General features: G+C 45.7%; 1 protein-coding gene and 1 long non-coding RNA gene across 26 annotated transcripts in view; both read right to left on the bottom strand.

Moving 5' to 3' along the window:
- Window positions 1-1,213: 1,213 nt before the first annotated feature.
- The window catches only part of NFE2L2 (NFE2 like bZIP transcription factor 2), a 186,040-nt gene continuing 159,990 nt past the window's right edge, over window positions 1,214-27,263 (bottom strand). For 20 of the 25 annotated variants that reach the window (XM_051849400.2, XM_051849401.2, XM_051849403.2 and 17 more), the window contains 4 exons: window positions 4,795-5,061; window positions 4,128-4,217; window positions 3,322-3,513; window positions 1,214-2,907 (listed from right to left, as the gene is read on the bottom strand). In XM_051849400.2, the coding sequence (XP_051705360.2) occupies window positions 1,699-2,907; window positions 3,322-3,513; window positions 4,128-4,217; window positions 4,795-5,061 (1,758 nt within the window). In that variant the 3' untranslated portion in view covers window positions 1,214-1,698. The remainder of the gene's footprint in view (window positions 2,908-3,321; window positions 3,514-4,127; window positions 4,218-4,794; window positions 5,062-27,263) is intronic. The other 5 variants (XM_051849399.2, XM_070070626.1, XM_070070643.1 and 2 more) reach the window with 1 other exon arrangement.
- On the bottom strand, window positions 16,777-22,526 carry LOC138848972 (uncharacterized). The gene is made up of 2 exons (XR_011387230.1): window positions 18,349-22,526; window positions 16,777-17,985 (listed from the first exon to the last, which is right to left on the bottom strand). It is a non-coding gene; the product is annotated as an uncharacterized lncRNA (long non-coding RNA).

The following is a 27,263-nucleotide window of genomic DNA, read 5'->3' as shown; positions in this document are numbered from 1 at the left end:
ATTCACCATATTCATTCTATTAGAAAGTCCATTTTAGTTCTACCTTTGAACTAACAAGCTTCCTTGTTTTCTCTGCTACCATCCTTATTCTCAACACGGTACTTTTTTTTTTTTTTTTTTTTTTTTTTTTTTTTTTTTTTAATCTGAAGGGCAAAGAGAACTTTCATCTTCTGGTTCACCCCCCAAATGCCTGTTAACAACTGGGTCTAGGCCAGGCTGAAACCAGACTCCCACCTGGGTGGCAGGGACCCAAGTAGTTGTCGAGCTGCCACCCGCTGCCTCCTGGTGTTCAGAAGGAAGTGGAATTGGAAGCTGAGCTGGAACTTGAATACTGACGTTCTTAGTATGTAAGCCTCCCAGAGGGGCACTTTTTTTTTTAATTTGAAAGCGCTGCAGAGGCAGAGAGAGATCCTCCATCCTCTGGTTCACTCCCCAGATAGCTGCAACTGCTAGAGCTTAGCTGATCTGAAGCCATGAGCCAGCAGTGTCTTCCTGGTCTCCCACGTGGTACAAGGGTGGGAGGTACAAGGGTACAAGGACTTGAGCCATCTTCCACTGCCTTCCCAGGTCAAGAGAGAGAGGTGGGTCAAAGTTGAGCAGCCAGGACTCCCAATAGGTGCCCACGTGGGATGCCGGCACTGCAGGCAGCTTTACCTGATCCGCCACAAGGCCAGCTCCAGAGGGGCATCTTGACTGCTGTGCCTAACACCTACTCCAGATAGAGACTTACGAAAACCACTGAGATGTTGCCTCAGGTTACCACAGCCAATAGTTCCCTAGGCAGATACAGTTCTGCCATGTCCCAAGCCCCATCTTCAGCCATGGTGTCTCAGCCTTTGGGCTTGCTGTGTCCTTTCCACTGTTCCTAGCTATCACAATAGCTCGCTTTCCACAGCTTTTAATGTTCCATATAGCCTTGCCAACTTAATTCTGGTTTGTCCATATTCAACACATACATCTACTGATGGAAACAAATGAATCTGTATTTTCACATAAGTATGCATTTTCCTTGGTTGAGATGTACCTGATGTTGAAGACAAAAATACCTTTTCAATATAGTTTATTTTTCTATAATCTTGGTATCAGAAACAGTATAAAGTGCCTTTTATATTCTTTACATTTTCAAAGAAAGCATTCTGAAACTGCAAAACATCTGAATGTGTTAACTGAATGTCTTACGGAAAATACTGTGTGAATAAATCCAAGGAAATAATTCAACAGTCACAATATGCCTTTATTAGTACAACCTCTTTAATTATTTTTGCCACAGCTGAACAATTTAATATAAAAATGCCATTTTTTGTTCATACAGTATTTATTAAAAAGTACATAGTGGTTAGTTTTGCACCAGTTTGCTTTTAGCCAGATGTCATATTATCATCATACAAATCTATGAATGTAACAAATGAGATAAGAACAGTATAAATAAGTTTTTGTAGTATTTACACTTACACAGAAGCTACTAACCCAAATGGTGTCCTAAGAAATTAACTTTACAGTTAAAGTGAAACTGCTGATTCAACATTGATATTTTAATGCTTTAAAAAGTTTCATAGTATTTTCTATACTAGTTTTGGCTATAATTTTGCATAGAATTACTTATAAAGTATATTTCTGCATTTCACATCATAGTAGGAGCTTTTAGTAGGACAGTACAAACAACAAACACTAGCTCAGAAAAGGCCAAATTCTCCCTCTCTAGTGTTTGACATCTGGTTTCTTACTTTTGGGAACAAGGAATACATTGCCGTCCCTCGTCTGCTGCAGGGAGTACTCACTAGGCGAGTACGGCTTCCCGTGCTCATCCCGTAACATGCTGAAGACTTCCAGATACAAGGTGCTGAGTTGCTTCTTAAGGAGGTGGAGGCTTTTGTCATTTTCTCCTTTTTCTTTGAGCAATTTTTCTTTCTCATCTTTTAAGTGATCTAAATCTTGCTCCAGTTCTACTATATTTTCCAGTTTCCTTTTTCTGCAATTCTGAGCAGCCACTTTATTCTTACCTCTCCTACGTATATCTCGAATTAATGCAAGTTGTGCTTCATTGAATTGCTCCTTGGACATCATTTCATTGAAGTCATCGACAGGGAGGTTAATGATTTTCTCTACAGGGAATGGGATATGGAGAGCTTTTGCCCTAAGTTCATCTCTTGTGAGATGGGCCTCCAAGCGGCCTGAATGTTTGTCTTTTGTGAATGGGGTTTTTCGAGGACTGGGACTCCCAGGCGTTTCCTTCTTTGGTGTGTTTTCACATTGGGCATTGTGCACTGGAGCACTGTACCCCCCAGATGGTGACAGGGGTTGTACTGTATCCCCAGAAGAATGTATTGGCTGTGTTTTAGAAGCATTCTGTTTGACAACCCCATGGGTACTGTCTAGTTCTTCCATTTCAGAATCACTGAAGCCAAGTGGTGTGTCTCCACAGACAGAAGATTCCACTGAGTGTTCTGGTGATGCCATGCTGGGACTTGTGTTCAGTGAAATGCCAGAGTCAGAGTCGGCGAATTCTGTGCTTTCAGGGTGGTTCTGGTTAAAAGCTTTACAAAGGGATAGGTCAGAAACATCAATAGGCCCATTTAGAAGTTCAGAGAGTGACTGGCTGATGGGAGCAGAGGACATGCTGTTGCTGACACTGGGTTCAGCTATGAAGGCAGCATAAAATTCATCACCAAAATCTGTGTTTAATGTGGCATTTGAGTTCACGCTCAGCTGGGCGGGGTCATCTGCGGAGAGGATGCTGCCGAAAGAATCCTCAAAAGCACTAAGAAAATGCGCACTGCAGTTATCTTCTTTTTCCAGTGAGGGAGCCGACGAGTAGAAATGATAATTGTTGTCAACTTCTGTCAGTTTGACTTCTGCACTTGGAACCGTGGTAGTCTCAACCAGCTTGTCCTTTTCAATATTAAGACACTGCATGGGAAAGAAGTTTATATGATGTAAATCAAGATTAAGTACCTTTAATAGCTGGTAATCCAGGACTGATGATTGAGTTAGGTAAACTCACTCCCTATCCTCATCGTCTCCAAAGTGTTCTGTGATTCAAAGATAATTCCCATTTTTACTAGATAGTGACACCATTGCATACAATTTTCAGAGTTCTAGATCAGACTTCAGATTTACAATGTTCTGTCCTTAAGCTATCCAGCCTATTTAACAACAAAGTACATCTTAAGTGAGCATGGGTAGCTTTTATGAGTAATTTCAAAGGACTCTCCAATCCTTCCTTTAAGTAGGTGACATGTAAATTACAAATTATCATGATGACTAATGCAAAGGTGTTGAATATAAAATAGCATGTCCAGTACTACGTTAGATCTCAGTTACCTGTAATTCTGGAATGGATAATAATTCCTCCCAAATTTGCTCAATGTTCTGTTCCATATTGTTTAAATCAGCAACAGCTACCTGAACAAAAGAAGTTTCAGGTGTCTGAGCCTGATTAGGTGCAGTGAAGACTGGGCTCTCGACGTGGCTGGGAGTATCAGGAACAAGTGACTGAAACGTAGCTGAAGAAACCTAAAATTGACAAGGTATTTATCTCCATGAGTCTGCCATCAATGGGAGATGAGTAAGCTCCAAGGCACTATCACAACACCTTATATTTCTCCACTCACTGACCAGTTATGACCCCTATTTCTACAGAACAAGTATTTTTTCCTACCCAACTGACACCAAATTTATTCTTTTCTGGCTTTTTTTAATCCTATGCATTTGAAGGTAAACATCAAAATGGGTAAGAACTGCGTTAGGATTTAATTTGGACCTATCTAATATCTAGTGCAATACTTCAAACACAACAGACTTACGGAAATTGCAAACTGAACAAGTCTTGTTTATTCCCCAGCTTGCTCTTCACTCACCCAAAAAATTTATAAATATTTATAGCAAATAAGTTGCTCCATAGTTGTGCTGACTGATATTACTGGATATACAGAAGTAAAGGTTTTTGGTTTTGTATTGTATGATTTTTTTTTAATACCTATCTGCTGAGGTTTACCTGACAGCATATTTCCTTGATTAGAAATTTCCTAATATTTTAAATTTTCTTTTAAATGGAAACACAATAAAGGATTTATACAGGTTATGTTCGGTGTAGTTAGGGAGTTCTGCTATTATCCAAATTTGTATACCTCATTGTCATCTACAAATGGGAATGTCTCTGCCAAAAGCTGCATGCAGTCATCAAAGTACAGAGCATCTGGTTTGGGAATGTGGGCAACCTGGACCAAAAGGAAGAAAAACATCGTTAAATGTTCCATTGTCAAGCTCAATAATGATGATTTCAGGTTCGTAACTGATGTTCACAGAATGTTTATAATGTAGTTAAGTAACTTTTACTTTAAAAATCACTTTGGTACACAGACTTGAACCAGATTACCTAGGATCAAATCTTAGCTACCCTGATTTCATGAGTGGTCTCGGCAAACTATTTTGCCTTTTTCAGCTTCACTGCTCTTCAGTAGATAAAATGTGGATATGACACTTAATCCATTTAGTTGTGTGGATCATCAGTTAATGTATGGTTTTAGAGCAGCCACAGGACCGTAAGTAATCCCTGCCACCTAGTTCTGTTCCATCTGTTTGGTCCTAACAGGACATTTCTATCATTTACAAAGTTCTTTTCATGTAATAACCCTGTAAGGGAAGTGTGTCAGGTACTGCACTCTTCGGGAGGCTGACAGGGTTATGAAGACAGACACAGTAAAAGCCAAAATGAACTGAAGAATACTTTAATTCCTTGGTCAATATTTCCTTAAGCCTTGCCATAGACTTTCCCAAGACCTGAGTACTCTGTACCTGGGAGTAGTTGGCAGATCCACTGGTTTCTGACTGGATGTGTTGGGCTGGCTGAATTGGGAGGATTTCACCTGTCTCTTCATCTAGTTGTAACTGAGCGAAAAAGGCTTTCTCTTGCTCCTTTTGGAGTTGTTCTTGTCTTTCCTTTTCAAGTTGTTTCTGTTTTTCCAGCTCATACTCCTTCTGTCGCTGACTGAAGTCAAATACGTCTCGACTTACCCCAAGATCTATATCTTGCCTCCAAAGTATGTCAATCAAATCCATGTCCTATGTTTAAAACAAAAAAGGAGAGAGATCATGGTTAAGATGGTCCACCTAAATAAATCCACGTTCTGCCATTGTTGATGGTGGGGGAGATTACAAATGAACTCTGAATAAGCACACAGATGCAGTGTTGTAGAAGAGCACTGTTCATTTCATTCGAAGAAATTGCTCATTAAAAACAACCTGCAAACATACAGTCATCCATTGTAATCACAATGTGCTCTGGCAGATGGCGGAGATCACTAAAGGGCAGTTACAAATGTTGCCTATTAATGTGTTTGAATTCAAAGAATCTCATACTTGTTTTACAGAATATAGAAACTAAAGCAACCACTCCAAGTCACTGGCTTATTATGAGAAACAGGGTTTAGAAAACATGACTGAATACATGGAGTCTTCTTGAAAGCTGCTCAGCAAATACCCAGTTTACAAGATGTGTGTGTGTGGGAGAGAGAGAGACGGGGGAGAGAGAGAGAGAATCCAGCAATCATGAACTATGAAAACTCTTCGGCATCCCCCACACTGGACTGATTATCTTCTCTGCACCATTCTTGCTACTCTTCTCTGTGGCTCACTTATTAAAAGTTTCCTTTTGACCTAGTTTTTGTTCCTGAGGCACAAATAAGATGGCAAACAGAAGGGCTACCAAAACACTGGAAAGGGGTACTGAGTATCCACCAGGGCTCCTTGAGAAATTCTAAAAAACCCTCTTTAAAAAAAAAAAAAAACAACACCTGGGGAAGGAAGGGCTGATGATACTAAGTTTATGATACAGGGAGATTCTTACAAAGAGGGAATTTTAGTTTAGTAAAAGACATGGGAGGCAATTTATATGAGCAAGTTAGGCCTAGGAACCATAACCACATCCAGATTTTCCTAACCACAAATGTGTCAAAAAGCATTTTTCCTAATCTGTAACATGTACAAAATTTAGGTCAGTTTCCATTTAGTAATCTATACTGAAAATAATAAAATGAGGGGCTAGTGTATTTAATGTTGTATATAGTGGGTAAAGCTACTGCCTGCAACACTGGCATCCCATATGGGTGCCAGTTTGAGTCACGGCTGCTCCACTTCCCAACCAGCTCTGCTAGTGGCTGGGATCTGCAGTGGAAGATGGCTCAAGTCTTTGGGTCCCTGTCACCCACAATGAAGCTCCTGCCTCCTGGCTGTTGGCTCCTGTCTTTGGCCTGGCCCAGCCCTGCCACTGCAGCCATCTGAGGAGTGCACCAGTGGATGGAAGATCTCTCTCTTTCCCTCTCTCTAACTTTCAAATTAATTAATTTATTAAAAAATATAATAAAATGAAATTGAAACTGGAAAAGGAAATCAAAACAGAGTATAAGCTGGAGCCCCATGGTCAGCGGATTCAGTGCGCACTTACGTTAAACTGCACTTCAGTTTAGCTCATGGTTGGCAGCACCAGATTGCCTGGTAGAGGTCAAGAGCTTTACTACTTTCAGCCTCCCAAGGACAAATAACATGGCTGTCGCTTCAGTGAGCAGCTGGGCTATTTTTACTCAACAAAAGAGGAGCAAGCAGAGCTGGGTGCACGGCACCAGCCTCTTCTCCCTGGAGTAATGAAAGTTTGGTGCTGGAATTCTAAATGCTATGAATCCTGTTCATAGGGTTCATCATCATTTTAGCCTTGAACAATATGTGGGTATGAAGCCCACACAGAAGGTATAGTGAAAACACTACCCGTAGCTGTCTAGGACTGGCTAGGGTATACTTAATTCCTTTTGAGCCAACATCTACCAAGGGCTTCCTATACTCCAAGCACTGCATATATAGACAAAACCTCAAAACAACCTTATAGAGACAGAATAACCCTATTTCATGGCTCATACTGAGGTTTAGAAAGAACTCTTAGTGCCTGAACAGGATTTACTCCCAGGCAGCTTTACTCAGAGGTTCATGATTTTAGCCACTGGCCTACACTAGAAATACAAACTTAGAAAATCTAGCTATTGACAAGATATAAAACCCTTTGTAGAATATATACTTCACCTTGACATCTTGGTGGTAAGAAGTGGCTAGCTTACTGAAGGTTGGAGTAAGCCTGTCACCTGGATTGGTTTCCTGGCCAGGAGCAACAAAATACCAATCATACAGCATTCAGCCATTCATATATAGCTACCTCAGGGGTTCCCCAGTAAACAAGAGAATAACTTCTGTCTTTTAAAAACTGTTCCCATTTTAAAAAAGGATTTTTTAAATTTATTTGAAAGACTTACATAGGGAAAAAGATTTTTCCATCTGCTGCTTCACTCTCTAAATGCCTGCAACAGCCATTCGCATGGGAGACCAGCATGGGAGTTCCTGGCTCCTGGCTTTGACCTGGCCTAGACATTGTTGTTGCCTGCTTTTAGGGACTGAGCCAGTGGATAAAGGATTTCTCTCTCTCTCTTCCTCTCTCTGTCACTCTGCCTTTCAAAACAAACAACCACCAACAACACACACACACGAATACAGTGCTTTTTCATACAAGAACAGAAGTAGAACTCAAGAAATTTATGTTGGAAACATCTGCTCACAGATCTGACTTTCCCAGTATCCCAATAACCAGCCCTCATGAACTGAGGGAGAACCTCCCCACTATAGCTATCAGTGGCAATCACATCAAGAGTTGATAGAAATCTTTTTTTCCTCTTTCCCTTCCTGCCAGATGATAATGTCTGAAGGCTTCAGGTGACTTCTGCCACACATTTGGCATAATTATTCCATCCTATCCTAGCATACAGATGTTGAGACATGTCAAAGAGATCTCTCCATAAAAGTGTAACAGATAACAAATGCTGTTATGCATGTTGACAGCCACATGCTCTATTACCTGTTGGAGGTAAGACCAAACTCCACGCCAAGGCTTATTAGGAAGCTGCGGACCCAACTAGCGGGAGCATAACACTGGGGCTATTCCAAACACAACAGGCTAACATTTTCCAGAACTGTGGATAGCTACATTGAAGCAATGAGGGTGCTTGGTTCTTCCTCAGGGCAGGACACCGGGCACATGTAAAATGTGTTCTGAATTTTTTTAAAAAGGATTTAGGTTTTAGATTCTCAATTATTTATGAGGTTCTTAAACCCTTTACATCCCAGTTTTCAATTTTGTGAATATTTCAACTATATAGTATTTATTTCAGTGTTTCCATAGTGGTGTATTTAATGCTCAGTTTAAGTCTTTGCAGGTGTCCCAACTATAGGATGGACATAATGGATTACTAAGAAGCAATCTGGGGGCTGGTGCTGTGGTGTAGCAGGTAAATCTCTGCCTGCAGTGCCAGCATCCCATATGAGCGCTGGTTCAAGTCCTGGCTGCTCCACTTCTGATCAAGCTCTATGCTATGGCCTGGGAAAGTAGTAGAAGATGGCCCAAGTCCTTAGGCCTCTGTACCGCATGGGAGACACGGAAGAAGCTCCTGGCTTCGGATCAGCACAGTTCTGGCTGTTGAGGCCATCTGGGTATTTAACCATCAGATGGAAGACCTCCCTCCCTCCCTCCCTCCCTCCCTCCCTCCCTCCCTCCCTCCCTCTCTCTACTTTTGCCTCTCTGTAACTCTGCCTTTCAAACAAATAAATAAGTATATTTTTAAAGATTTTATTTATTTATTTGAGAGGTAGAGTTACAGATAGTGAGAGGGAGAGACAGAGGGAAAGGTCTTCCTTCTGTGCCGATCCGAAGCCAGGAGCCAGGTGTTTCTTCCAGGTCTCCCATGTGGGTGCAGGGGCCCAAGGACTTGGGCCATCTTCTACTGCTTTCCCAGGCCACAGCAGAGACCTGGATTGGAAGAGGAGCAGCCGGGACTAGAATCAGTGCTCATATGGGATGCTGGTGCCACAGGCGGAAGATTAACCCACTGCGCCAAGGCGCCAGCACCATAAATAAATCATAAAAAAACCCCAGCAATCTGAAGATGTAATTTTGATGAATGCTGTGGGTGGTTTTGTTTTTCCATTGGTGTGGCTGGGGTGGCAATGGCAGTGTTACCCTCGTATATTTACACTTTCACATATGTTTTTCTGTACAGACGTATACATCCATTGAATTGACACTCAGTTCCTGACCACCCTTCAATGCACACCTCCAAGTCAATAGGACTTATTTACCCATTATATGATCAGAGTGGGGCACCTCAGTGGGTCCTCCGCAACTTGAAGTGTGCTATTCTCGTCACCGGACCTGAAACAACACTGGGCCCTTCGAGATGAGAGGTTTCCAGGGCCCCTGCTTGCTGTCTCCACCAGGAGTGCTACCAGGTCCAGCAAGCGACAGCAACTCACTGTGCACAAGCAGGCAGGCAGCGTTCAATGTAATCATAACAAGACCAAAACAGGTTTCACAGTGGGCTGAGAGATCTGCCTCTGCAGTTTCGACTTTGTATTTGTCCAATGTTTTTATTGCTATGAGAGTTCCTTAAAAGAAAACAACAGCTTGGCCGGCTCCGCGGCTCACTAGGCTAATGCTCCGCCTTGCGGCGCCGGCACACCGGGTTCTAGTCCCGGTCGGGGCACCGGATTCTGTCCCGGTTGCCCCTCTTCCAGGCCAGCCCTCTGCTGTGGCCAGGGAGTGCAGTGGAGGATGGCCCAAGTGCTTGGGCCCTGCACCCCATGGGACACCAGGAGAAGCACCTGGCTCCTGCCTTCGGATCAGCACGGTGCGCCGGCCGCGGGAGTCATTGCAGGGTGAACCAACGGCAAAGGAAGACCTTTCTCTCAGTCTCTCTCACTGTCCACTCTGCCTGTCAAAAAAAAAAAAAAGAAAAAAAGGAAACAACAGCTTGAAAGAAAAAGCTGAGTTCTAAGCAACCCCTTTGGACTCCTGCTCTACAAATGTAGGACGCAGCAACAGGTGGTTTCTGGTCATGGCCTTCATGTGTCATCCTGTTACTTGGATTTTCACATATGCTTCAGAGGAAAAGACCTGCAGAGGCCTGCCACTGGGTGGAACATCTGAAGGTTTGTGTTGAAAAGAACAGCAGAAGTGTGTTACCCCAGCCTGTGCTGGGAGGCCCACAGTCCCGGCCATGGACAACCCAACAGGCAGCAATCATTTCCTGTAAGGAACCCTGTGACTGGGCACATGATTTACTCCTGAAATGACCATCTCTCTGCAAAAGTCCCACAACATCTACGAGGAAATCATAGTTCGGGTGGAGCCCATAACAAATGAGATCACCGGACAGAGGGGAGGGAAGTGCGTGAGGCAGAACTAAAACTGCTCTTCTGCATACAAATCCCAGGCCGCCCATCCCCCTGCAGGTCCCCCCAACGAGGAAGGACACAGTGCTAAACCCCGATAGGAAGGGTCTGGGGAGGGAGAGGGAGGCAGGGGGATGGCTTGTGCAGCATTAATCTCACGTTGAGGAAGTCTCCCAAGGTCAGCACAAACACTGGCTGTGCGCCTCCATGGCATATGGAACAAATGGATGCTGTCTGCCACCGAGTGCCTGACTTTTGTTGTTGTTGTCCTTTAGTGTTTCCTGAGTGTGTTCCAAATTATGCTGCTTACTTTGCTTAGACAAAAGGCGGCAATTTAATAAGAAACATAAATGCTGGACAATTCTTATTAAATCACCATCTGGCTTAGCTAACGGAAATATTCATGTTTAAAATGGATGTATCATTTGCCATCTGGGTAATCTGTTACACGTTTTATGGGAAATCTAAAGTTGGACAATTAACTCACACCACTTTAAAACAAACAGCTTTGTATCGGGCTAAGGAAGAATGGGCTTGGACACAGAATTCATACTAAACATGTCTTTTGCAAGCCAAGTTTAATAGCTTGACCAAAGAGGCATTTATCAAGCTCAGATGATCCAAAAAAAGCCAAGAAGAAAAAGATAACACAATACCTGACTACATTAAAGCTCTTCGGTAAACTTAAGACTCCGAAGTGAAAATTAAAATGGTGTCTTTTACACACTCACCTGTGTAAATGAGGCTCTTCCCTCTCAACTCCCCATCCTCCCTCCCCTCTCCCACACTCTAATTTGCCCCGAGAATCATTGGATGCTGATGTGAGATTTCCTTCTAGATGGTTAAAAAAATAAGTTGTATATACAAGGGGGATCCAAAAGGTTCATGGAAAACTAGAATTTTAAAAGATAATGTGGGGGCTGGCGCTGAGGTGTAGCAGGTAGAAGCTGCCGCCTGTAGTCCCAGCATCCCATATGGGCACTGGTTCGAGTCCTGGCTGCTCCTCTTCCTCTAGCTCTCTGCTATGGCCTGGGAAAGCAGTAGAAGATGGCCCAAGTCTTTGGGCCCTTTGCGCCTGTGTGGGTGATCCGGAGGAAGCTCCTGGCTCCTGGCTTTGGATCAGTGTAGCTTCAGCCTTTGCAGCCATCTGGGGAGTGAACCAGCAGATGGAAGACCTCTCTCTCTCTCTGCCTCTCTTCTCTCTGTGTACCTCTGACTTTTAAGTAATACATAATAAATCTTAAAAAAAAAAAAAAAAAGATAATGCGAAGGGGCTGCCGCTTACAATGCTGACATCCCACATGAGTGCTGGTTCAAGTCCCAGCTCCTCCACTTCCGATCCAGCTCTCTGCTATGGCCTGGGAAAGCAGCAGAGGATGGCCTGAGTCCTTGGGTGTCTGCACCCACATGACTCCTGGCTCCAGGTCAGCCCAGTTCTGGCCTTTGTTGTCATTTGGAGAGTGAACCCGCGAATGGAGGTCCCTTCTCTCTCTCTGCCTCTGCCTCTCTGTAACTAAAAGTAATCTATAGAAATGAAATTGACACTTTGAGATGCAATGACTTTGAACAGCCTTTGTCTTGACTGTTGAGGAACAGTTTTTTTCCATACTATTTGTTGAACTTTTTACTTAGTATAATCATATCTGTATAAAGTTAATTGAAAATAGATGTTAGCAAACAATAAGAATGAGAATAGGAGAGGGAGGAGAAAGAGGGATGGGAAGAATCGCTATGTTCCTAAAGTTGTACTTATGAAATGCATGAAGCTTGTATTCCTTAAATAAAAGGTTTCTGGGGGATAAAAATATCTTAAAAAAAAAAAAAGGATAATGTGAAGAGTGGGGATTGTGGCACAGTGGGTTAAGCCCTCACTTGCAATGCATCTGTCCCATATCAGAGCATCGGTTTGAGTCCTGGCTGCTTGACTTCTGATCCACAAGACTCCTGGAAAAGTGTTGGAAGATGGCCCAGATACTTGGGCAACCTGGTTGAAGCTCCTGGCTGCTGGTTTCAGCCTGGTCCAGACCCAGCTATTGTGGGCATTTGGGGAGTGAACCTGCAGGTGAAAGATCTCTAATTGTGTGTCTCTGTCCCTCTACCTTTCAAATAAATAAATCAATCTAATAAATAAAAGGTAATGGGAATTTCCTATTAACTTTTTGCCTCATACTAATAAAGTAGGGAAATAAAAACAGATCTGTGCTTCCTGTTTTTATTTATTAAAAGTAAACAGAGCTCCCATCTGCTGGTTTAGCCTCAAAATCCCCACAACGTGCAGAGCTAGGCCAGGCTGAAGATGGGAGCCAGGAACTCAATATGGGTCTCCCACATGGGTGGCAAAGACCCAACCACTTGAGCCATTGCCTGTTGCCTTCTATGGTGCACATGAGAAGGAAAATGAAGCTGGAAGTGAGCTGGGACGTGAACAGAAGCACTCTGATATGCAGGCGTGCCAAGCAGCATCTTGTTAAAAAGATTTATTTATTTGAAAGGCAGAGTTATATATACAGAAGAAGAGAGAAAGAGACAGACAGAAATCTCCCATCCCCTGGGTCATTCCACAAAAGATCACGTGCCAGGAGCTGGGCACTCCACCCAGGTTTCCCACATGGATGGCAACAGCCCAAACATGTGGGCCATCTTCCACTGCTTTCCCAGGCACGTCAGCATGGAGCTGAGTTGGAAGTGGAGCAGCCAGGACACTACCTAGCACCCATATGGGATGCCAGTGTCGCTTAACCTGCTGTGCCACAATGCTAGTCCCCCAGGCAGCATGGTAACTGCTGCCCCAAATGCCCACCCCAAGTTATTCCTTCTTATAATCATGTATTTCCATTAATTTTTTTAAAAAAATTTAAACTCTATTCCTCTGAGAGCCTCCTTCATCCAAATATTAGTTTCTAGCATTCACAGTCTAAACTACATCTGGTTATGTTTTTCTTTCATAGATTTCATTCTTTATATTATGCCCAGGTGATTATATTACTCTCTAAAAAGCTATATCCGGCTTAATATTTTTTTCAGCAGACGCTGCCCAAATATTTTTAAACAAAACTGGATGGACCATGAATCATATCCTAGATGTCTAGATGAATATAAACCAAACTAAGAACTATGGGAGGATAGAAAAACAATTGAGGGTATACTTGAAATTTAAAGGATTCATAAAACAACAAGTAAAAAGATCTCTTTGATTTACAAGGCCCTGCTTTTCAGTCATAATCCTCACTAAATAAAGTAAAATGACACCAAGCAGATGTGTTTTTAAAATACATCCTGCGGGCGCAAGCACTGTGGCATAATAGGTAGGGCTGCCAACTGCAGTGCCGGCATCCATTATGTGGGCCGGTTTGAGTCCCGGTTGCTCCACTTCTTTTTCTTTTCTTTTCTTTTTTTTTTCTTTTTTTTTTTTTTTTGACAGGCAGAGTGGATAGTGAGAGAGACAGAGAGAAAGGTCTTCCTTTACCGTTGGTTCACCCTCCAATGGCCGCTGCGGCCGGTGCGCTGCAGCTGGCGCACTGCACTGATCCGAAGGCAGGAGCCAGGTGCTTCTCCTGGTCTCCCATGGGGTGCAGGGCCCAAGCACTTGGGCCATCCTCCACTGCCTTCCCTGGCCACAGCAGAGAGCTGGCCTGGAAGAGGGGCAACCGGGACAGAATCCGGCACCCCAACCGGGACTAGAACCCGGTATGCCGGCACTGCAAGGAGGAGGATTAGCCTATTGAGCCGCAGCGCCAGCCCCGGCTGCTCCACTTCTGATACAGTTCTGTTATGGCCTGGGAAGATGCCCCAGGTCCTTGGGCCCCTGCACCCTCGTAGGAGACCTGGAAGAGGCTCCTGGCTCTTGGCTTCGTATCAGCACAGCTCTGGCCATTACAGACATCTAGGGGAGTGAACCAGCGGATGGAAGACCTCTCTCTCTCTCTGACTCTGCCTCTCTGTAGCTCTGCCTTTCAAATAAATAAATCTAAAAATGGGGCTGGTACCATGCTCATTTGGTTAATCCTCCGCCTGTGGCGCCGGCATTCCACAAGGGCGCCAGGTTCTAGTCCCGGTTGCCCCTCTTCCAGTCCAGCTCTCTGCTGTGGCCCGGGAGGGCAGTGGAGGATGGCCCGGGTGTTTGGGCCCCTGCACCCGCATGGGAGACCGGGAAGAAGCACTTGGCTCCTGGCTTCGGATTGGTGTAGCTCCGGCCGTAGCGGCCATTTGTGGGGTGAACCAATGGAAGGAAGACCTTTCTCTCTGTCTCTCTCTCTCTAACTCTTTCTGTCAAATATATATATAAAAAAATGTCTGTAACCTGAATCAGAGTGCCTGCGCTTGAGCCCAGGCTCACTCAAAAAAAAAAAAAAAAAAAAAAAAAAATCTTGAGGATGACTATTATATTCCATAAATATTGATCTACTTATTTCCTTCTCTATGGTTTCTCTCCCATGCTGCATTACAAGAAGATATACAATAGTGAACGCAAGTGGTTTCTCAGGATTCTGAAGAGGGCAGATAATAGGCCACTATTTCCAGTTTGCCCGCACTCAAGAACTTTTACGAGACTGATTTGCGAATTCTTGATTGTGACACTGCTCTTGATGGTGAAGTAGGAGATTAAAGATACCAATGGCAGACTAGAGGATGTAAAACTCTTACAGCCATCTCGGCCAAGAGTATATGCCGACAGGCTACTTTTGTGTATCTACAGCACCATCCAAAAAACTAACCGGCCTAGCCACAGCTGTATATATCAGCAGAGACACTTAATAGGTAGGAATAGTCACCACCAATCTGAACTTTCTTCCAGAAAAAATCTTAACTAAGGATTATTTCTCCAGGCTTCAGCAACTCGAGATTTTTAACAGCACAGAATTCCCAAGTACATACCACAAAGACAAAGTATTGGAGGTAAAACTCCAGACCTCCAATTTACCATACCCTGGGTTGTACAGCCCTTCTCCTACCCTAGAAAGTGGCCCAGTTTCCTCCCCGCCTGGCTGGTTACTACGAACAGACATTTTCACTGACTGCTTCCCGTTCATAAACAAAGGTTCTCAGCAGTGACTCAATCTGGGAAATATGATCCCGCCAGTTTACTGGAACTCTCGCCTGTTGCGTCTGTCTGTAAGCTGCAGCGTGTGATGCAAAGATAAAGATAAAGCAGAACTGGAAAGTGAAGGCAGCAAGAACTTGCCTTCTTTTCTCAGGAGGCACATGGGTGGATTGGCCACAAAAGAAAGCAGAAAGGCCAGTTCACTTCCAAGTCAGGAGCTGGTCCCGCCTGCTACAAGGAGTGCGTGGCTCTGCTCCAGGCAGCGTCCCTGCGGGGGCCCCAGACTTGCACTCTGGTGGGCTGTGTGTGTGTGTGTGTGTGTGCAGGATGCTGCTGATGGGCCGCGTGGCACCTATCCAAGGGGATGGCTCAGTTTCACAGGCTAACTGGGGGATGCATTTTTCCTAGCTCCTTGCCCATTTTTTGAACAAATCGTCTGGTCACTGTTGTCAGCACATGGAAGGCACTTCTCACCTTCGGACCTGTCTGTCCCCGCTACCTCCTCCTACAGGAGGTCCCCCAGCAGCCACGCTCTAACCACACACACACACACACACACACACACACAAAGATGCAACTTCACCTCTGAGGTTCTTTTCAAGTTTAACTGCCTAGAGTTAAGCTAAAAAGAGTAAGAATCTGGAGCGGTCCCCAAGCTTAGGGGCTGACTTAGTAGCTAATGCTGTGTGTTGCTGCCAGTCAAGGAACTGGTGTAACTCTGGTGGTACCTTTTACATCATTTATTCATTTATTATATTATACATCATATAGTCTTTTTCTTTTGTTAAATTTACTTGAAAGTCAGTTACACACAGAGAGAGAGAGAGAGAGAGAGAAAGAGAGAGAGATCGTCTATCCACTGATTCATGTCCCAGTTGGCCGCAACAGTGGAACTGTGCTGATCTGAAGCCAGGAGCCAGGAGCTTCTTCCGGGTCTCCCACGCAGATGCAGGGGCCCAAGGACTTGGACCATCTTCTACTGCTTTCCCAGGCCACAGCAGAGACCTGGATTGGAAGTGGAACAGCCAGAACTCGAACTGGCGCCCATACAGGATGCTGGCACTGCAGGTGGCATCTTTACCCCCTAGGCCACATGGCCGGCCCTTCATCATATAGTCTTACATAGGGACTACTTAAAACACTTAGATTTTTTTTAAAAGCTGCAGATCCTGTTAAAATGCACCCCAAAGTATCTGTTTGATTTTGATATTTAAAAAATATTTATTTATTTATTTGAAGGGCAGAGGTCAAAGAAAGAAGGGGGAGGGATGGAGAAAAAGATAGATCAATCTTCCATCTGCTGGTGTACTCCTCAAATGGCTCTAACAATCGATAGGGTCTGGGCCAGGCTGAAGCCAAGAGCCAGGAACTCCAATGGGGGTCTCCCACGTGAGTGACAGGGGCCCAAAGATTTGAGCCAAACTGTGTTGCTTTCCCTGGCACATTAAGCAGGGAGCTGGATCAGAGGCAGAGCAGCTGGGACTCGAACCAGTGCTGGGATATGGGCTGCTGGCTTGCAAATGGCTGCTTAACCTGCGGAGCCATCCAGCACTAACCCCTGTTTGGTTTCTCTTTTTAAAAGTGTGAAATGTTTCTTGAAATAATCAACCGATGGCTAAAACTTCATTTTACCAGAATGGTGGTAGTTATGGAGGCGGTAGTGAGGATCAGTAAGATTCATGTACATACCTAACATCTACCCATATAACACACATGTGCAGACCACCTCTCAGGTGCCAGGAACCCAAGGATGAGTATGTGACAGTCTGCTCTTAGGAGATGTGATGAGAAGCATACGAGAGTAAGAGGCCAGGCATCACGGAGCTAAGTTACCACTAAACCTACACAGAAAGTCCTCTCAGAACCAGTGGCTACAATGCCAGCATGCCTATCGAAGCATCATTTCAAGTTCCGGCTGTTCCACTTCGGATCTCGCTCCCTGTTAACGCACCTGGGAAGGCAGTGGAAGATGGTGCTCACAACTGGGGCCCTGCTACCCATGTGGGAGACCAGGATGGAGTTCCAGGCTCCTAGCTTTTGCCTGGCCCAGCCCAAACCTGGTCATTGCAGCCATTTGGGGAGTGAACAAATAGATGGAAGATCTCTCGGACCCTCCAACTCTCTGCCTCTCAAGTAAAAAAAAAAAAAAAAAAAAAAAAAAAGAAATTAAGGCCTCAAAGACGTGACAATTTTGACAGTATGAGCATCCTACTCAATAAATAAAGGTTAAGCCTGGTTTCCAAAGCAAGGATTCTATGTGGGTGGCAAGAACACACACACACAAACATAGCCCCACTGTTGCTATGTACTCCTGGTCTCCCCTCTTGCAGGTAGCAGTGTTGTCCCTCATCTTCCCCTGCCCAGATTCTCCAGCACAAGGAAAGTTCTCATTCGCACACACAAAAAGACTTCCTCCTCACATCTGCATCTTCGTTTGTATGAGTCAGCTCAGCCGGGCTGGGAATGACTATTAATGCCACACTGTCACGGAAAGCTGCAGCTGGAAGGGGCCACAGGAATCACCCAGACAGCCCCTCTCCTTTTGCAAAAAGGGAAACATGTCTAGGGGTGACACGATTTGCACAAGGTCAAAGGATCCTTAAATCGCCAAGGGTCTACTTTTCTAATTTTACAATGCTTCCATTATTGGGGAAGGGGGAGGTTTGAATTGTTGCTTCACTTTACTTTTTTTTTTTTTTTTTTTTTTTTTTTTGACAGGCAGAGTGAACAGTGAGAGAGAGAGACAGAGAGAAAGGTCTTCCTTTGCCGTTGGTTCACCCTCTAATGGCCGCCGCGGCCGGCGCACCGCGCTGATCTGATGGCAGGAGCCAGGAGCCAGGTGCTTTTCCTGGTCTCCCATGGGGTGCAGGGCCCAAGCACTTGGGCCATCCTCCACTGCACTCCCTGGCCACAGCAGAGAGCTGGCCTGGAAGAGGGGCAACCGGGACAGAATCCAGCGCCCCGACCGGGACTAGAACCCGGTGTGCCAGCGCTGCAAGGCGGAGGATTAGCCTAGTGAGCCGCGGCGCCGGCTCATTTCACTTTACTTTTTTAAATTCGCCTTTCTCGATCTAGCCTGCTGATGTCACAGGTACCCAACAGCTTCTAGCATGGCTGGTGTTTGCACACAGGAGTGTTCGAGGGAGGTATTCTCATTGGCAACTCACTCCAGGAGCAGGAAGGGAGGTGGGCCAGGTACTGTAAACCTGTTTTCTGGATAAGCACATCGAGGCTTTGGGGATCCAGCTATCCACCCCAGATCACACATTCAGCAAGCAGCAGAGCCAACCAGGAACTTCTGACTCAGGGTCTAGGAGGCACCTCTTCCCATGAGCCCACGGCTCCGTGGTGTTCACAGTGTAGCAGATCCTTAGCCACCTACTCTCTCCCCAGGCAGAAAACGATGACAAGTCTGCCCTCTGGAGCTGCCTAACCCAGAGGATTCAAGAGGCAAATCAGGCTGAGTAACTGCCGAAGGAAAGGTTAGCACTGAAATCAATCTCCCCATAAAGCCAATATTACTCCATATCAAGGTCATGAATGCCATATTGAGGTTCTCTTACAAGGATCTGACTAGACTGTAAACTCCTTCGGGGCATAATGTCTTCTGTCAACAAATGACACATCTAACAGGGTATAAATTTGAAAGTCGAAACAGTAATCTCACAGTTGTCCTCCTCCAAGGCAACCACCCGTATCAGTTTTTCTGGTGACTTCTTTTTTTTTCTTTTTTTTTTTTTTAAGATTTATTTATTTATTTGAAAATCTGAGTTACACAGAGAGAGAGGAGAGGTGTGAGGAGGGTGTCTTCCATCCGATGGTTCACTCCCCAAGTGGCCGCAACAGCCAGAGCTGCGCCGATCCAAAGCTAGGAGCCAGGAGCTTCTTCTAGGTCTCCCACGTGGGTGCAGGGCCCCGAGGACTTAGGCCATCTTCTACTGCTTTCCCAGGCCATAGCAGAGAGCTGGATTGGAAGTGGAGCAGCTGGGTCTCGAACCGGTGCCCACATGGGATGCCGGCATTTGAAGCCATGGCGTTAACCTGCTGCGCCACAGTGCCGGCCCCCTGGTGACTTCTTAAGAAGACATCCCATCAAACACACATGCAGCCCACCCCCCCCTCCACATGTATGCTTAAATCGCACTTATTCTCCCCTCCCATTTAATTATTCTGAAGAGGGTTCTACATCACTGTATAGAGTTGTCCCTATTTTTAATCACTTAGCATTATTTTGTTATCAATGAATTATTTACTAACAGTCCCTCATTCAACTGTTATTTCTACTCTTTTGGTATTGCAAATAATACTGCAGTGAGTATCCTTATACACAAATAATTTCACAAATGTGACAGACTATCTGTGGGATAATACTTAGAAAGTGCTAGGTCAAAGGACAGAAGTACTTTCAATTATGAGGGACACGCCAAACAGGCCTCTCCACAGCAGTGTGTGAGAGTGCCTCCCTCCCCATCTTCCTTCCCCCACACCTGCCGGAAATCAGGGGTCGGCATTCTGCATCATGTGGGTGGATGGTGCTCCTTTATTCCGGAGTCATTTTGAAACCAAGTCCCTCTACAGAGCCTTTGATGCGGACACCAGATACTATCAGGCTGTGGTCTTCCCCTTAGAGTTTCTTTGCCTTGCTTCTATGATCACAAATCAACTTCTTACTAAAATAAACTCACTAAAATGAGGGAGTGACAAGGTCAGCCCCACAAGGTGCCAGATAACAAGACTCCTAAGGCCACTTACCAATACATATAATATCTTGATGTTGTTAGGTCTTCTAGCCTTGAAGGTCTTTTGACCTTGCAAGAGCCCAAGCCCTGGGCAAAATATAACTGCCCCCTGCACAAAGCCCCCAGACTGACTGAAACCATTTGCTGTTATCAAGATTCTTAAAAGAATAAGGCATCATTGACAATAAAAGGAAGAGCATGAGTACAGTGGACCAACCAGAGACCTGCAACTGAGCTTAACTTGCACCTTTGAACCCTAACTTTAAACGTGAACTATGCAACATCCACAGGGCTCCTTGTGCTACTCTGCAAATAAATTCCTCCTCCTCCTGTTCTGCCACCGGATGTCAGGGACGGGCTTGCTGGGCATCAGGTGAGCAGACCCAAGTTTGAGGTACTACAATTTCAAAATCAGGTCCTCCTACTATCTTTTAGTGATAAAATTGGGATTAAAAAAGAGAATAAATGTCACCACACAGCATTTCTTTAACCAGGAGTCTAGGCCCAGCCATCATCCAGCAAAGCTGACTGGTCTGTGCCTTCAGGGCCAGTATCAACAGCACATCTGTAGGGTAAAAAACATAGAGGCCATGGTTCTCACTGATAAGAGGGAAGTCGGACAAAGTCCCAACAGGTGGAACACTGAAGCTTAACAGGCAAAAGCAACAACCTCAGCCTAATACAAGATAAACTTTTTTTTTTGAACATTTATTTACTTGTTTGACAGAATTACATATATGTAAGAGAGAGATATCTTTCATCTTCCGGTTCTCTTCCCAGATGGTCACAAAGGACAGGGCTGGGCCAGGCAGGAGCCAGGGGCCCAAACACTCAGGCCATCTTCTGTTGCTTTTCTCAGGCCATTAGCAGAGGGTTGCATTGGAAGTGGAGCAGCCAGGACATGAGCCAGCTGGGATGCTCGTGTCACAGGCAATGACTTTACTCACTATCCCAACAAGGCTGGCCTCAAGATAAACTTTTTCTTTTTTAAAAATATTTATTTATTTGAAAAGCAGAGTTACTGAGAGGCAGAGAGAGATAGAGAGGGAGGGAGAGAGAGAGAGATCAACCTTCCATCCATGAGTTCACTCCCCAATTGGCCGCAACGGTCGGAGCTGCGCTGATCTGAAGCCAGGAGCCAGGAGATTCTTCCAGGTCTCCCACTTTGGTGCAAGGGCCCAAGGACCTGGGCCATCTTCTACTGCTTTCCCAGGCCATAGTAGAGAGCTGGATCAGAAGTGGAGTAGCCGGGACTCAAATGGGCACCAGCAGATGGAAGACTTCTCTTTCTCTCTCTGCCTCTCTGTAACTCTCTTTCAAATAAATAAATCTTAAAAAAAAAAAAAAAAAGTCTAGTTCCTTCCTTGTACTAGCCACATTTCAAGTGCTCTAAAGTGACACCAGTGGCCAGCACCATGACAGACAGTGTATTTCTGCAGGAGCCTACACAAGGGGAGCCCTCCACACTACTTAGAGGTGAATTCCATTCAAATAAACTCTGCTGGGTTGCAAATTACTTCCTAAGAAAAAAACAAATACCCTGGGAAGATAAATCTTGCAAACCACACTAGGCTGTAGTGACACTGGTAGCAATTATTTCCAAAAAGCCACCTTGCCGACCTTGAAAGAGCTTCTTGTGCGCCTGAACCAAGAGGGCTCATGACTAAATGCTTACTGTAAGGTCATTACACACTGTAATGGTCCGGGCTCCACCACAAAATCACCGTCACTGCAAAAGGCATCAGAGAAGGGAGAGAAATAAGAGCCCCTGCGTGCTGGCTGAGTACTATCTGTTCTGAATAAGGACGTGAATCAACACTGAATTTGGAACATGTATTGCAACTGTTTCCAGATACATACATTTGAAAATATACGGGACCTATTCTTGTTGCCAACTGCCAAGTAGTAGTTTGGACTTCTTAAAAAGGAAATTATCAGTAGTATATTTATGTTTATTCTCTTAAAAAAATCAATATAGGGGTGCGCCTTTGGCTGCATTCACATCAGAGTGCCTGATTTCCAGTCCCAGCTCTGCTTCTGCTTCCGGTTTCCTGCTGCTGAGCACCCTGACCCAGAATGAGTTCCCTGCTTGTGTTGTGGCTTCAGCCTGGCCAGGTCCAGGTGTTGTGGACATCCTGGGAGAGAACCAACAGACTGAAGATCTCTTTCTGTCTCTCTCTGCCTTTCAAATAATTTTTTTTTCTTTTTTGGACAGGCAGAGTTAGACAGTGAGAGAGAGAGAGAGACAGAGAGAAAGGTCTTCCTTCCGTTGATTCACCCCACGAATGGCCACTACGGCCAGTGCGCTGTGCCGATCGAAGCCAGGAGCCAGGTGCTTCCTCTTGGTCTCCCATGCGGGTGCAGGGCCCAAGGACGTGGGCCATCCTCCACTGCACTCCCGGGCCACAGCAGAGAGCTGGCCTGGAAGAGGAGCAACCGGGACAGAATCCGGCGCCCGCCGCTGGCAGAGGATTAGCCAAGTGAGCTGCGGCGCTGGCCTCAAATAACTTTTTAAAACTACACCTAGAAATCAATTTAGAAATCTCTTAAAAAAACATTTATTTGAAAGGAAGAGTGACAGAGAGTGAGAGCGAGAGAGAGAGAGAGAGAGAGACAGAGAGAGAGAAAGAGAGAGATCTTCCATTCACTGGTTCACTCTCCAGATGTCCACAACAGCCAAGGTTGGGCCAGGCTGAAGCCAAAAGCCAGGAACTCCAGTACTGGAGCCATCAACCACTGCTTCCCAGGCACATTAGCTGGAAGCTGCATCAGAAGCGGATTGGCTGGAACTCCAAGAAGAGATGTGGACATTCCAGGTAGTGGCTTAACAATCTTTTTCTTAATGTGCACCTTTTCAATTAACTCTGTTCAAGAGGGACAGGGTTACATTCTAAACCTCCACACTGAGACTGAAGAGGGAGGATCACGGAAAGGATTCTAGGTGCAGATAAACGTGTGTAGAACACAGCCTATGTAATAACAGCGCCCGCCCCCAACCCACCTGGCTGGGGGGTATCACCATCATTGCTGTGCTAGAGTGAGTGAGGCACAGACAGCTCACACACTTCAGCCGAAGACTCCATCTAGTACACGGGGACAGTGAGCTCCAACCGATTCATCTTCCAGCACCAGGGTTCCCACTCACTCAAGCAACGCAAGCTCTTGCTTCAGAGCGCTGACTTCATGAGGGAGGCTCCCGGTGCAGTGTGAGGCACGGCTCGGGCTGCACAAAGCAGAGGGTGAGGTCACCACCTGTTTCTGCCTCGGACTTCTACATGGCAACAACAAAAGGCAGTACATGTCAACAATCCCCAGCTCTGTCATCTCCCCTCACTCTCGGCTTCTCTCCCATCTTCATTTAAGGCCCAAGTTATTTAGGGGTAGTCGTCACAAAGAAGCGTTTTTAAGAAGCGTGAGGGGTGGGTGAGTGGCTCAGTTTGTGTCTGGAGTTAGCCTGGCACTAACGCACTTCCAGTCCCCACACTCCTTCTGCCGGGGAACTTGCCAGAGTCCTGTGAGAGGCTTTAAGGATCCTGCGAAGCACAGGGAATGCAGCAGACAGGCTAGGGGGACCTGGAGGGGTCTATGTAGCTCTCAGGGGGCGTCAGTGTCCATAACAACCAGGCCTCCACTTCAGGCCAGGACGTGTGAAGGGAAGACTGAAGCAGGAAAAGAAGTTTACAGAAGACAGCAAAATCCAGCCTGGCTGCTTGTGCCTTTCTGCAGGGGGCGTTCAAGCAGGGACATTTCAGATCTTCACACAGTCAAGCACTCCCAACTAAGAAGAAATATGGGGCTAGGCAGGTGTTGGCACAATGGTTAAGAAACCACGTGGGATGCAGACATCCCTTACCAGAGTGTCTAGGTTCAAGTCCCGGCTCCATCCCCAACTCCAGATTCCTGCTGATGGAAGACCCTGGGAGGCAGGTATGACGGCACAATTACTTGGGTCCATGCCACCCACATGCGAGACCCAGATAGGGTTCTGGGCTCCTGGCTTCAGCCTGGCCCAACCCTGGCTGTTGTGAACATTTGGGGAGTCAACCAGAAAATGGAGGGTCTATCTGTCTCTTTTAAATAAAAAAAGAAAAAAATTAAAATTTTGAAAAAGAAGAAATAGAATGATGCTAACGATCACAGCTGCCATGTGTTGAATGTGTACTGTGTGCCAGGTGCTGTGTCCAGTTCTTGACCTTCCTGCCTTCGAAGGACATTATGACAGTGATATGGCCCACAATCGGAAGATCAAATGGAAACACATCCCTCTGCAAGCCTATTCTCCTAGAACACAGGAGAGTGCACCTGACTTCACAGGGCGTAATAAGGGACTCAGGCTGGGTCTCCCACATGAGTGGCAGCACCCCAATCACTTGAACCATCCCCACTGCAATACGCGACTAGGGTCTGCATTAGCAGGAAGCTGGCATCAGGAGTACTCAGGTACATCAGGTACTCCAACTGGGACGTGGGCATCTTAACCACAAGGCCAAATGCCCTCCTGCCTGGGGGAATACGGCTCATCATGGTACTCATCAAGGGCAAGACTGCTGCGGGTGACTAAAGGCAGTAAACTGATCACAGAAGGGGCAAAGAGAGAGAAGCTCTCTCTGTGCCACCTTGAGGAACACAAGGACCCATTCATAAAGCATTCATGCATGGCCGGGGAGTTTCTGTTAGAACACACAAGAGTGGTGGACCAGTTTCACAGTGGAGAATGGAAGGGGGAAATCTGCTTCCCCTCCTTTAAAACATCCTTACACGGCTCCTTACAATGACAGAACCTCAGAACCTGTGCTCGAACAACTACTAACGCTCACACTTACACCATGGCACCAGCTCCCTCACCATGGCCCTGCCCCCAACCTGTCCAGCCTCTGATTCACCAGGACTTCCTGTCCTCACTCAGCTCAGGTGTCTTGCCCTTTCCAAAACCTTCCACGTGGTTGCCAGATGCCTTGTACAAACGTGAAGCGATGCATGTGAGCACCTAAGGCCCTCCAGCCACCTTCAAGAAAACCTTTTCAACCCTAGCAATACAATTCTCTGCCTGCACCATTCCTTGGGCTTCCAACTGAAACATGAGTGAAACGAAATACATTAAAAAAAAATTCTGGTTAAAATGTCATCTTCTGGGGCGGATATTTGGCCTTATGGTTAACACACTGCTTGGGACATTCATATCCCATTACCAGAGTGCCTGGGTCTGAGTCCTGTCTCCACTTCCTGCTAATGCAGACCCTGGAAGGTAGCAGGTGATGGCTCAAGTGGCCGGGTCTCTGCCACCCATGTGGGAGACCTGGATTGAGTTCCAGACTCCTGGCTTCAGTCCGGTCCAAACCCGGCCCTGGCTGTTGCAGGCATTTGGAGTGAACCAGGGACAGGAGCACTTTCTTGGGCTTGGGCTCTCTCTCCCCCTCTCAGATAAATAAATCATTTTTCTTTAAATGCCACTTCAAACAGGATATCCTCTCTGGGCACCTGAGTTGGAAGTATCATTTCCCCACGTGCATTACCAGGCCCTGTCATGTATCACAGACTAGACTGTATTAAATTCCAAGCCCCTAGAAGGCACCTGATGGAGCCTCTCTCACCTTTATTGAACAATTTTTTTTAAGATTTGTTTATTTATTTGAAAGTCAGAGTTACACAGAGAGAGAGAGGCAAGGGGAGGGGGAGAGAGAGAGAGAGGGAGAGGTCTTCCATCTGATGGTTCACTTCCCAACTGGTAGCAGTGGCTGGAGCTGCACCAATCCGAAGCCAGGAACCAGGAGCTTCTTCCAGGTCTCCCACATGGGTGCAGGGGCCCAAGGACTGGGACCATCTTCTGCTTTCCCAGGCCATAGCAGAGAGCTAGACTGGAAGTGGAGCAGCTGGGACTTGAACTGGTGCCTATACGGGATGCTGGCACTTAAAGCCAGGGCGTTAACCCACTGCGCCACAGCGCCGCTCCCTATTGAACAATTATTAAGTAACCACCAGGCATGGTGCTAGAAAGAGTTAGAAAGATATATAAATAAAATACAGAACATGTCCTAGAGGAACTTCCACTCTAAGCAAAGGAGACAAGATGTATTACTATTTTATACTGATTATGATAGAAAAACACTGCCTCTAAATCAGGTACACATAGAGCCAAAGGGTTGACTATTTAAAGGAGGCAATTTTAAAAACAGATGTCATTGGAGAAGGACATTTGCTCCTTTATCTTGGAATATTAGAACAACTCCATGCCCTGAAGTTTCCCTAATAAATATTTGTCAACTGATTACATGTACATTATTTAGGCCCAGATTTCAGTATTTTCAATGTATACCCAAGACTATAAGGGGTTAAAGAGCTCCAGTTACTTAAGTAACAAATATATCGCTTTATATCATTTATGACCCACCCATCAGAAAGAAAAATTATGTAGTTTCACTTCCAAAAGCAATACTTCAAAATTATTCCTGGAGTACTCGACTAGAAATAAAGTATCGCATCTTTTTTTCTTTTCTTCTTTTTTTTAAAGACTTTATTTCTTTTTTTCTTTTTTTGACAGGCAGAATGGATAGTGAGAGAGAGAGACGGAGAAAAAGGTCTTCCTTTTGCCGTTGGTTCACCCTCCAATGGCCGCCTCGGCCGGCACACCGCGCTGATGTGAAGGCAGGAGCCAGGTGCTTCTGGTCTCCCATGGGGTGCAGGGCCCAAGTATTTGGGCCATCCTCCACTGCCTTCCCATCCTCCACTGCCTTCCCGGGCCACAGCAGAGAGCTGGCCTGGAAGAGGGGCAACCGGGAAAGAATCCAGCTGCCCGACCGGGACTAGAACCTGGTGTGCCGGTGCTGCTAGGTGGAAGATTAGCCTATTGAGCTGCGGCGCCGGAAGACTTTATTTTTTACTTGAAAGGCACAGTTTGGGGGGGCACAGAGAGAGAGAGAGTGATCTTCCATCCACTAGTTCACTCCCCAAATGGCGGTCACGGCTGCAGGGTTGGGCTAGGCCAAAGGCAGGAGCTAAGAGCTTCCTCTGGGTCTCCCATATGGGTACAGAGGGACCCAAGACTTGAGCCATTTTCTGCTGCCATCCAAGGCACATTAGCAGAGAGCTGGATCAGAAGTGGAGCGGCCAGACTCAAACTGGCACCCATATGTGATCCCGGCACTGCAGGAGGCAGCTGAACCCGCTATGCCACAGCACCGGCCCCAGTATTGTATCTCAAGCACTATTAACACACCCTTCTGAAT

The sequence above is a fragment of the Oryctolagus cuniculus genome, chromosome 3, assembly GCF_964237555.1.
Source record: "Oryctolagus cuniculus chromosome 3, mOryCun1.1, whole genome shotgun sequence".
NCBI classification, from domain to species: Eukaryota; Metazoa; Chordata; class Mammalia; order Lagomorpha; family Leporidae; genus Oryctolagus; species Oryctolagus cuniculus.
The sequence above is the reverse complement of the archived record's forward strand: the minus strand, read 5'-3'. Positions and strand labels throughout refer to the sequence as shown.